The sequence below is a fragment of the Scophthalmus maximus genome, chromosome 16 (genome assembly GCF_022379125.1).
Source record: "Scophthalmus maximus strain ysfricsl-2021 chromosome 16, ASM2237912v1, whole genome shotgun sequence".
NCBI classification, from domain to species: Eukaryota; Metazoa; Chordata; class Actinopteri; order Pleuronectiformes; family Scophthalmidae; genus Scophthalmus; species Scophthalmus maximus.
This window is the reverse complement of record NC_061530.1, coordinates 365,402-377,923: the sequence shown is the minus strand read 5'-3', so window position 1 is coordinate 377,923 and position 12,522 is coordinate 365,402. Positions and strand designations below refer to the sequence as shown.

Here is a 12,522-nt window from a genome sequence, read left to right as displayed (position 1 = left end):
AGGACATGTCCTTTGACTCACACATAAAACAAGTCTCTAGGACAGACAGCCTTCTTTCACCTGCGCAATATCAAGAACATTAGAAACATCCTATCTCAAAAGGATGCTGAAAAACTAGTCCATGCATTTGTCACTTCTAGACTGGACTACTGTAATTCATTATTGTAAGGATGTTCCCCAATAAGTCTGTGAAAAGCCTCCAGTTAATCCAAAATGCTGCAGCACGAGTTCTGACAGGGTTAAGGATGTCAGAATCTTTTTTTAACATTTACATTTTTAAATTTACTGGCATTTTTCCACGGTAACACAAACAAGTCAATAAAAATGACCATTTAGGACTCAAGTATTTCAAAAAACAAAACTCTTTTTCCTTTAAAAGTAATAATCAGCAAAGTTCACAGGCAAAGGTTGTACACTAAATATGATGTTATGTTATAAAATTCAACTCGTTGGGCTGCCTGATTTGATGTCTTCCTGTACAAATCAGAAGAGAATTCAAAATCCTGCTCCTTCAAGCCCTTAATAATCAAGCTCCATCATATCTTACAGAGCTCATAGTTCCATATTATCCCAATAGATCACTTGTCTCTGTAAACTCAGGACTACTTGTGGTTCCCAGAGTTTGTAAAAGTAGAATGGGAGGCAGAGCCTTCAGCCACCAGGCTCCTCTCCTCTGGAACCAGGGAGGCAGACGACATATCTAAAACCTTCCTCTTTGATAAAGATTATAGTTGGAGCTGCTCAGGTGTTTACTGAACCATCTCTTAGTGATGCTGCTATAGGCCGAGTCTGCTGGGGGATCTCCCATCATGCATCTCTCTCTCTCTTATAATATGTTTACATTACATGTCACTAACTCTGTGTTTTCTCTCTCTCCCAGTATATCGCTGACTCCAGAGCTGCATGATCCAAACCCGTCATTATTATAATTATTATTATAATTATTATTATTAATGAGAAGAAGAAGAACAACAACAACAACAACAATAATAATAATAATAATAACATCATTGTATCTATAAGTGTCAGTATTATTTCCATAATTATAAGTATCAGTCTGGTAGAGATTAAAAAGGGCGGTTGTCCAACTGTTCTCTCTCTCTCTCTTCTCTCCTTCTTTCCTTACTTGCCTCTTTATTTTTCATTTCTTATTTGGGGGTCTCCTATTCGACACACTCAGACTTTCCCCTTTTTAATCATGATAAAACCACGAATGGGTCTACTTGTCAAAATATTTCATTTCATTTCAATATCATATCACATCATTTCTTCTGTCGTGCATAGCAATAACATTTTCTTCAACTGTAAAATGTTGTCTCTGCCAAAAAGAAAAATCACATCATTGTTTTTGCTTTTCATACTATACTCTGGACATCACCTTATATTCAGAAATGTGCATGCAATCATTTCTCACATAAAAAGGTGCTTGATGATTCTAAAGAAAAGCCAAACAACAGATGCAATTGTCTTGCTATTGAAACAGAGAAAACCCCTTTGATGCCTTGTCAAATGGAACAGGAAGTTGCAGTGATGGGTACACTACTCAGATATGTATTAACATTTGCCCCATATTGTGGGAAAGTACTGTCACTGTCGCAGTGTGATTGTGCTTGGAACTGAGAGTCTTGTCACCACTTCCTGTGTAGCATGCTGTGATTTATTTCATGCTCTGATACACAACTGTTGAGCATTTGCATCCTTTCTGAAATCATCTTTGGTTTTCCCATGACGGTTACTCTTCAGCTGCTACTTATAGGAAACAGATGCACGCACAGAAGCACACAAATGTTCTGTTTGTCTGATCTGAGAAAGGATATGTCTCTTCATATCACATTTCATCACCTGTGTTTTGACAGCAGAACAAACGGGTTTTAAAAGAATATTGTTTCTTCATATTGTGTCATTATCCCCACTGCCTACAAGAAATGTTCACTGTAAATAAAACTCCTGCACATCACATAAAACCAACACACGTCTGAAACAACGAAGGACGTGACAGTTCACTGATTGGTAACCACTTTGTTCCTTAACCTGCCACTATGTCAATTCACTTTGGTTAACATAGACAAAAACAGGGCTAAAACAGCTGTCTTTTTCAGGCAGCTAAAGAAACGATTAAAAAACGTTTACACAACCACATTGTGCAAATCATTAGATATCATACGTCCATTGCAGACTTTTCATATTAGGAATAGGCTGAAATATGTATCCTATTACCGTTTGAACTCTTATGGTTTCACTGTTAACCTTGGTTTGGTTTGACGTGAGCAGGTGGGGCAAAGCCCCAGTAAAATAAAATCATCCACCCCAAAACATAGTTCCTCCAAGTAAACAATTTTTCCATGTGAATACATCATACATTGATGATTATATTGCAATAAATATTATCTAGTCAACAATTTTTGATTTTTGAAGGTTAAAATAGTCATTTCCGTGATTTGGTCTCAATCTAGTGTGTTGTGCAATATTGGGGCAGGAGACCCCAGGTTTATCATATCGCCTAGTGGTCAAAGATGTTTGGACAATCCAGAGTTCCATGTGCGAAGAGTGACATGGCTGCCGTGTCCTGAGAGGGAAAACTGTGGGATTTTGAAACAAAGAGGTAAAGGTATTACCCAAAGGACCAGCAACAACAAGATCAACGCCATTACTTAAACTGCTATGTCTGGCCGCAAACGATAATGTTACTTTACTGTAAGTCGATAGTTTGTAGGTTTATTTCTGGGACATCCTATTACTGGGAGACCACAACATGTCGACAAAAAGCTAACATTAGCTTTGCATTAGTTTGCTGCTGTTTTTCTGTCAGTGGAGTTGATGTTAATGCCAGTGAGATGCTACATTTCTTATGTTCAGTTTCTAGGTCCCTGAGAATATGCAGTGGAAGTGCAAATACTGTGTGTATAAACACCAGACGTTTGTACACATATAACTCATATAAATAATACTGTATTCACATCCTTGAAATCTTTGAAAGATTGGGAATTCTAGGGGGAAATGTTTTTGAAACATCTGTAATGCTTGCTTGCTCTCGTTGTAAAAATTATCAGTGTTGTAACAGTAGCCTGATTAACCTTTCTCTGCTTCATGGAAGGTCCTTGAAAAGTCATTGAATGAATGTAAAAAAAAAAAATAAGATTGCTTGGGAACCTCGCCTTGTGTAGTACAAACTAAAATTTGCCCCCAAAAGTCTCCAGAGCCAACTGATGTTGGGACACTCAGGGGGCTTCCTGTCATCCCTGGTGACAACCCCCGACATCTACTCTTACTTTCTCAGTATCAGTATCTAGAGGGACCATGACAGCCCGATCTTGAATTTTCACATTGATCCCAATGGGTTGTTAAATCTGCTCCAGCCATCGAAACCAATTCCTTCATGTGTCTGACTCTCCCTTGACCAGGCTACAGTGATTAGGATTATTGCTGGTCAATGAGAAATGTCAATTTGTGCCCTTATTGTTTATTAACTCACTATTGACTCATTCCATCACATTGTCATTGGGGTCCTGCTCACTTTCCCTGCATCTCAGTCCAGCCTTGTCGAAGATCATCACTGAGGGAGGACAACACTCAAGGCCTGTTTGGGCTCGTATATGCGCATTCCAGTCTGTGAATTGTTATAGCGTATATTATGTTGAGTACATACTACTACATATATATATTTGTTCTCCCTATGTTGCAGAACTCACTCTTCATAGTCAGATATCATCCTCAGTATTAATGAGGATAACCAGTATGTCATCCCACTACTTAGTTCTTGACTTTCTTTTGTGAGCTCTGAGGCAGTAATGACAAAATATAGTCTGAAAAAAACCAACAAGTATTTGTAGATGCACTGATCTACCAGGTAACACAGTGACAGCTCATCATAATGTGCTTCTGTTCGGATGTACTTGTTGTGTATGTTATTAGTAAAATTTCTAGTAAAATACATGGATCAGATCATTCATTTGTGTATGTCCCATATATTGTTGCAGTACAGCGCCCCCTTGTTGAATCAGTCAGTTCCAGGAAAGCCTGTAATTCACTGTAATTACTCTGTTACAGCTGTTCCAGGTTGCAATGGAGAGTTTCTCTATCATATGAACTGCCTGTTTCTTTTCTATGTTTATAAGCTATTTAAAATGTATGTGGTATCACTTGAAGTGTATGATTAACTATTCTCTAAATGTAAAGCAACATTTTTAAAAAGAAAAATGATGATGACCACACATTTTTTTGGTAACAGCTTTTATTACCCTATACTTTGCACAATACAAACAAATGCACATCTACTGTGATATAGGGTTGATGTATCATACTCTACAAGAGCATTACTTCATGAACATCATGTATATATTTCATTTTTTTTAACTTACACTCCATCTCCCACAGCAATACGAAAAGTACAGGTTAAAGTTTCCAGACAAAATATTCTATGCCCTTTGTTTAGCAAAGTAGGGAAATCAATCTAGGTCACTATCCATGTCATTCAATATGCAACAGCAGAGAAAAATAAATGCAAGAAAGTCAGCATATTTTCAATGATCACACTTTCACAGAATGTCAGGTCATTGGAAATATGCTAGTAAATGTTTTGTAAAAAAAAAAAAGGGAAAGCGAGTATGCTCTCAGAAGGTCAAGAAGCATGACTTTGAAGCTCTCCACTAATAATAAACTAACTATCTTGGGCTTTGCTTAAAACCCTTACTCATAGATTGTTTTTTGACCACTAAAATCAATAAACAATAACCCTGTCCTAATACTAAATACTGAATATTAAGATATTACCCATATCCATCTGATAGAAGATATGACAGCTGATTTGAGACAGTATGTATCTGTCTGTTCAGAAAATGGACAAGGCCTCTTCAAACAGGGACATGATAGTAATTGCATAGAGCACTGACGGTAGTCTGAAAGTGAGCTCTTACGGAGAAGGCTATCATTTGTTACTATTTCATTGGTGAAATTCAGAAGTGTGTACTGTCAACCTCCCCGCTCCAACTCTACTGTAGATCCCAGATAAAGCATAAATGAACAATTACTCCTAGAAGTGCTTTTTTCTGTGTCTCTTGGTACAGTATTGGAACTGATCATTTCTTGTCAAACCAGAGTAATAAATGTTGGTCCTCTCCTACACACCCCTGGACATCTGTTTATCCAGCTGTCCTGGATGGAACTCATTCACTGGGCTCATATCTGAAACAGACAAGCAATACAAATCTGAAAATAGACATAAATCTTGAGAAGAAAGCCAGTATTTGGTCATCAGCTTTAGAATAACGTCCTTGCCTTTTCCACCAGTCAGTCAAGTTTCAATTTACATTCATGTCTGTCCATGTCTTGCCCTTTGACCAACAGTAATCTATTCAGTTCATTATTGAGTCCAAGTGACTATTTATACCAAACTTAAAGAAATTCCTGAGATATCGCACTCACAAATGTTGGACGGACAGACACAAACACCAAAACATAACGCCTCCATAATTCATTTTCTGATGTAAAAAGCCATACCAGTGTTTGATCCTTATTGAACGTTGCTCACCTCTGCAGTCTTTTTCTTATTTCTTTGATCTGCTCATTTTTCTTGGTCAGGATTTCCTTCATGTTGCGGTAGGCTGCAGTTTGCTGGAACTTCTTATCCAACTCCTGCACACCATACACATACATGCAGTGCATACACACATGACAATAATGGCACAGAAGCTGAATGCACCCACACTGAAAACTGGCCAGTACAACAAGTACTCAATATCGACTCATCTGCCAAAAGGAAATTTCATCGTTTGGTGCTTGGTAGGCTCAGCAACAACATCAAATCTTCTAGACTACATTCGCAGCAATAAAGTTCAAGTTTTGAGGAAAGACATTCTTAGCTATGAATATTAAGAGTTTACATCTCAAACACGGTGTGGCTGTGCTCTGAACAGATTTGACCAACAGTGACCTGGGAACAACTGTTGAATCACATTAATGAAATTCTAATTGGTGTAGCACGTGACATCATCTTAAATGAACTAAGCCCTGCCCACTTTTACATTTAGCAGCATGGTCAAATTGAACTGTCTGTCAAGGCATTTAACTGTTGGTGAAAGATGTACCTTCTCTGCCAAGGCTAGCTGTTCCTGCACTCGAAGCAGCTCGTGTTTGGCAGACATCAGGTTCTCCTGCAGATCCTTCTGGGAGGCAGCCTTGGCACTAAGAGACCTTTCATAGTCCTCTTTCAGAGCTACCATGGTGTCCTCCAGACTGTTGATCTCCTGGAACTGAGCAGCAACCTTAAAGGGTAAAATAAATTACATCAAAGTTCAGTTGCATGTTTCGACAACCGAATGGACGTATACTTCCTAATCCTGTGACAAACAGAGGAGACCCTTTGATCAGCTGCATACAGATCCAAGTTAGCACAAAAAAGATTATAGAAATCAAAAGATGTCACTAATGATGAGCATGTTACTTGAAAGTCAAGCATACAGTACCTGCTGTTCACCTTGCACCTTGTGAAGGTCTTTCAGAGCTCTCTCTGCCTTGGTCTTCTCGTCCAGTGCACTCATGGCCTGACATCCATTTGAACAGAGCATGAGGTTAACAATGTGACTGAGCACACTGAAATATGTGGTCTACTAAAGAAAAGTTTGTACCTGGGATTCTAAAGTCCGCAGCCTGGCTTTCAGCTTATTGTTTTCCTCCTGTAGTCTCGCTATCTCCTAAAGAAATGTTCAACATACTGTAGATCTGCATGGGTTTATGAAGCTCACAATATGCTCCAATTTGCTGAAATAAATCTGTACATAAAATCCAAGCAATATGCTTCTTTACCTTGTTGAGAAGTTCAGACACGCCACCTTCAATCAGTGGTGCTAACTTAGGTTTGCTTGTTTCCTGGTTGATCTGGTAATAAAGCAAAGACTTCTCACTTAAACAATGGTCTAAAACATGTTGGATATGTTTTGCTATTACTGTACATATAACAGTAAAAATCAAATCCAATTTTGATACCTCTTTAATCTCCCTAGGGTAACTAAACAAACTCATGAAAGATTGCCTTCTTTTTCTTTTCAAACGTTTGTGATGCGTGACATTTGAAACTTCTTTCGATGTACAGGAGTGCTGAGTGTGGGTTTAAATATGCTTCGAAGACATGATTAATGATGACTACATGCTTTCAGGTCACCATATGACTGGTGACCTGAAAGGTATGAGCTGCACATCATACTTACCTTGTCAGTGGATTTAAAGTCAGTCTTCTCAAATTCAGCCACTTGTTCCAACAGTTCTCTGGTAGAGATGGAAAGAAAAGAAAAAGAATAGGTCGACAGAATAATCAACAAAAGAAAAGATAAAGACAGGTTGATACCTTTTTAAATATTATTTTAAGATTGAATTAAAGAGTGGTCAGTAAAATACATGTAAATAATCTGCATGTTGCCACTGCAATGTCGATGTTTTTGACATTACAATAATCTATTTGGTGGTTGTGCATGTTTGTAAAGGAAAATAAACACCCTTTTTCTCGATGGCAGTTTAACACTTGTGCTTTGAGATGAGGCCTGTGGTGAACAGATCAGTTCTCTGCAAAGCTTAAATGTGGTTTTAAAAAGCAGCTGAACGCACGCAGACTGTGACATGGGGCGTACTGCTGCCGTATCAAGTCACGTAGGACGCAGCTCAAGGCTTCTTTATCCACCCACCATGTGCATACTACAAACAAGAAACAAATGAGGTGAAGGTCAAAGGGTCAACAGAGGTGAACAGTTATATGAAGTTCACAGAGCCTTTCCCTTCAACACTATATCACTGGCAAAAAGAGGAACGGGATGATATGTATACTTTGACTTTCAAATTTGTACTTCAAAGCCGCCATTATGAACAATTCAGCTCAACTTTATTTTCAGGACAGATACTGTTGATTATTGTAAGTCTTAAAACTCCTATGCTCCAAAATCTGAGAACATCTGTGTCATAGAGCCCTCGTACTTCCTCTGCCAGAATAGTTGAAATGTAATTTACCATGGTTACTGGTATCACATGTACACTAACCCTAACCGCATTGAAAAGAAGAAAAACAACACACACCAAAACACTCTTAGCATCCCTTCTCAGAAACAATATCATAATATCATGACCATTTACCAATAACACTTCATGTGATCATGTGGCCACTACTTAGTTCAACTCAACAACCCATAAAACATGAGCTGCTGGTAACTCAAATAAAACCATAAAAGGCAATTTCTGAAGAAACTACGGTGTGAACGCTGGCTGCTGATTGGCTGACACTGAACTGGATTAGTGGCTTGAATTTGGATGAAGAAGCTGAAGGAGTATGAAGAGTAAGAAAAGTGGGTAATGTGTAATTACTAGAAGGATCTCGAATAAGGTTGAATATTTTTGAAAGTACAAGGAATGTCTAGACTGAGTGGAACGTTTTGAAAAACAAACAGGGAGAACTGTTTTTGTAGTTGGTATGCTTCCAGAATTCACAACAAATTATTGTAAACCGAGTAGTAAGTTCATAATATGATTTTCCCCCACTTTGGTGTATCAAATATTGCCCCCAGAGGTTAAAATGTGTTCTTTGTTAGTTTCATTTAAAAAAACTGTGACATTTCTTCGTTTATTGGTGTGAATGCTGAAACAAACATTCTAGCTTGTAGTCAACTTTTTCACAACTTTCATTCTTTCTAATATATTCAAAGGTTTCGCGATCATTCTCACATTACACATTAACTTCCCATTTTACACTTTTCCTACTCTTCATACTCCATTCTTCATCCAAAGAAGCCTTTCAGCAGCCAGGATTCAGGATTGGTATCTGGTTTATATGTTGTTACAGAATGTGCTCAGAAGATAGCAGTGTTGTGAAATGAAATGAATACTCCGCCAAGACTTTGCCAGGTGCATCCTGGTCTATCGTTCTGTTTATGTTTGGGCTGGGGATGCATTAGAGGATGGTGATGTCATACTATGCTTCCGTTGCAGACTGAAAACTCATCTGTTCACACTGCACCTTACTCCCTGAATTTATTATCATAAAGAAAATCTAAATCAGCACTTGAAGCTGATTTTGCCTGTTTGATAAATGTTTATGTCACTTTTGGGTAATATCTTCATGGTTGAATGGACTTATTGTAAGTCGCTTTGGACAAGTGTCTGCTACATGAATGGTAAGTCACTTGTTTATAGTTTAAAAAGGCAGTGTATTTTTGAAGTTGTCAGTGTTGCTGGCATGGGTCCGGAGGTCGCCATTTCCTCAAATGTGTAGAAAGACAAATGCCACGTCCGCTGTTCAAAATCTCAGAAATTGACCAAGGCGTTTTCTTTAAAACAATGTTCCCCATGATAACAGTCATGTCTCAAGGTAGAATTTTTTTTTTTTTTTAAATTTAAAAACTATGGTCTGCAAATTATCCCGAAAAATAGAGACATTGTTTCTTGGGTGACACGTCACCATTATATTTCTTAAATTCAGTATTTTAAAGTTTTGAGACGAAATAACATTCAGCACTCCACTTAACTATAGTATATTGTCCTGAACTCAAATGTTCTACATAAGACCATGAAGGATTACGAGGATAAATTGTGATATTTAGCAATTTGAGTGACATGACCTTAAAATGTAGTGAAAGGATGGCACTAGTTGAATTGACCATCAGTGCAGGAAGGAAACCAAAGTGTGTGGCAATGACCTTTTATACTGGCACATAATATCCAACAGATCTACAGCACTGAGGAGGAAATTTCAAATGGACCAAAGTAGAGGACTTTTCACATGAATATGACGTGTATTTCATGGATATGAAATATGAATGGTGTATTTTGCTTTAGAAGCCTATTACAGTTTTACATTGGTTAAACGGTCACTTTGACCCGTGACTTTAATTGAAATCATTTTGATTGGAAAAGGTTTTTATAGCAAATTAAAATCTTTAATTCTTTTTGAATTGAACAGACTTTGTTGTGCGTAAAGATTCCACATCTTGTTCACAGACGTTATTAATTTGTGCACAAGTTGTAACCTAACATTTTGTACTGTGGGAACATACTGTAGGTTTTAGCTAGTTAACAGGAAACCTCAGTCATAGCTCACCTATTCTCCAGCTCTGAGATATCACTCTGCAGTCGAAGGTAAAACTTCTCGGCCTGGGAGAAGAGCTGCCGGAGCAGCAGCACATTGGTGTGGGCAGTGTTGATGAGCTCCATCTCCACCTCCCCTCGCACCACCGCCTGCAGCCCGTCCAGCATCTCTCTCACCTCGTCCACTGTGAAGGTTTCCTCCACCAGCCTTCAGACAGACACACATTACACATCCACCTGAACTGACAAGTGCCATGGTGTTGAGGAGATGAGTCTGACGAGGAGATCACATTCACCAGAAACGGAAGTACAGTATGACATTCACCTGCTATCTTTGAGTTCCTCAAAGCACGAATCAATAGTCTTGAGCCTCAGGACCCTCTTCGAACGTGCAAACCGCATGTAATTAATGACTTCATTCTGGTGGTGTTCATTAAACCCAAACTCAGCCTGCATAGAGACAAAAAGAAAGATGATATATATATACACACACACACACACACACACACACTGAGACTATCTCTGCCCATGACTGTAATAGCGAGCACAACTAGCTGGTGAGCTAACTCGAGAGGATGCCCCTGCTCGTGTGACGGACAGGGCCTCTGTACACGAGCCTGCGGTCTGTCTGGACAGAACTGTGCTCCTCAGTGAATCCACATCTTGCACCGTGTTAGCAAAGCAGAGCTAAATATTCAGCATGGTAACTTTTCAAATCAAACAGGTGGCTTGGACACCCACAGATAGCAACGATAGCAGCTACTCACCATGGCGGCTGTGCAGCTAACGTGAACCTGACTAGGTGAGCTAGCGTGTGGACTGTAGGTGCTTCAGCCTCTCCAGCCTCTTCGGGCCACGCGGCGAACAGACTACGAGTTGGAGGTCGAGGATTCAAACAAACTCAAGCGAATGTAAAGTTCCCCTCGGTGACGAGCCCGGCGTTGTGCAGAGGCTATAGCATGGCTAAAAGATTATCCGTCCTGACTAGCCTAGCTAACACAGCTAGTGTTTGCTGTGAGAATGCCTTGGTAACGGAGAATAGCGTCATCTCCTTGGTTACGAGAGGTGCGTTCAACGCTGCGACGTACAACCAGAGCCGTTTAATCAGAGGTGCGTTCAACGCTGCTACGTACGACCAGAGCCGTTTAATGGAAGTCGCGACAACGGAAGTCCAAAATGTTTGCAAGTCAAGTGACTCGTGTAGACTTCAGATAGTTCCCGGAAGTTCTTGGCGCGCAATTCGAATCCATTATTCAGAGCGACAGAAACGCGATATTTGGTAATTAGTAGTCAATAAATGTATCGATTTAGTATTTAGACAATACGTTTTAATGCGCATGTTGATTTGATTAATATGTGCTGATGATATACAATCTGGATATTTAAACGTCTCAACACAGACGGTCCATCGATCCATTCTGCTGCTACTCTAATGCGCTGCTTCTCACTTCCGGGAATTATTGAGAGGCTCCATGAATCGCCATTGCTAGAAAAAAAACAAAAAACCTTATATGGTTTAATTATTTCTAAAAATATAATTTAATATAATACAATTATTATTGTATTATATTATAATATATTATATTATAAATATTATTATATTTTTTCTATGCATGATATAAATGTAGATATTTCATCGTTGTTATAAACCATAACAGGTTATATGTTACGGTAATATCTTCATGGTTGAATGCACTTATTGTAAGTCGCTTTGGTCAAAAGCGTCTGCTACATGAATGTAATGTAATGTGATACATTCAATGCAAATCTCCTTTCCTGTCAAACCAATGTTTTTAAAAACGTTCACAAGTAGTATTCTGCTATTGAAATTGATTCTAAAATTCTACTGTTAGTTTATGAAGAATCGAACGGTTTAGGAGCGAAAGGCATTCTCACCTGTTGCTATGTCATTTCAGTTCACCTCAATAATAATAATAATAAATTTCATTTATAGAGCACTTTTCATTGCTAAAACCAATCTCAAAGCGCTAACTGTCTACCTCAGACAGTTCTGCTTCCAGTCCCCCAAGTTAAAACCAAACAGAAACTACTTGAGAGTCAGCTCTGATCCAACTCTCAGTTGTTTTAAATAAGTCTTGAGACTTTTTGTTTGTTATTTTGTTTCATGAAATAAAAACTAAGTAATTTCCTGCACTGCCATGCAACTTGTTTTGTTCTTAAATGTCTTTTGACATTGTACAATACATTTGCATTGTATAACTTTTTCTTAATGCCTTTTATATTTTAGGCAATTTAAATTGCTTTGTTGTTGAAAGATGCCATACAAATAAACGTCCTTTACCTTTCCCTGGATACTCAACACCCAAGCTCTGTACTCAGCCTGATGATCAATTCTAATATCACCTGTCCTGCATTTCTTTTAAGAACATGTTTACATTCACAGTTCCTGTGCTTTGTCATTCTAGAAAAGGTTTGTTCTTACAAGATATATTTCAATTTTAG

The 12,522-nt window shown here is 38.5% G+C and overlaps 1 protein-coding gene across 1 annotated transcript; it reads right to left on the bottom strand.

The window, feature by feature from the left end:
- Positions 1 to 4,213: 4,213 nt before the first annotated feature.
- On the bottom strand, positions 4,214 to 11,233 carry lztfl1 (leucine zipper transcription factor-like 1). Its single transcript, XM_035613555.2, has 10 exons — positions 10,827 to 11,233; positions 10,385 to 10,509; positions 10,073 to 10,267; positions 7,203 to 7,260; positions 6,802 to 6,873; positions 6,624 to 6,689; positions 6,462 to 6,539; positions 6,084 to 6,260; positions 5,528 to 5,631; positions 4,214 to 5,181 (listed from the first exon to the last, which is right to left on the bottom strand). Exons 1-10 carry the CDS (start codon positions 10,827 to 10,829, stop codon positions 5,163 to 5,165), a joined length of 897 nt encoding a protein of 298 aa, XP_035469448.1. The 5' UTR covers positions 10,830 to 11,233; the 3' UTR covers positions 4,214 to 5,162.
- Positions 11,234 to 12,522: the final 1,289 nt, after the last annotated feature.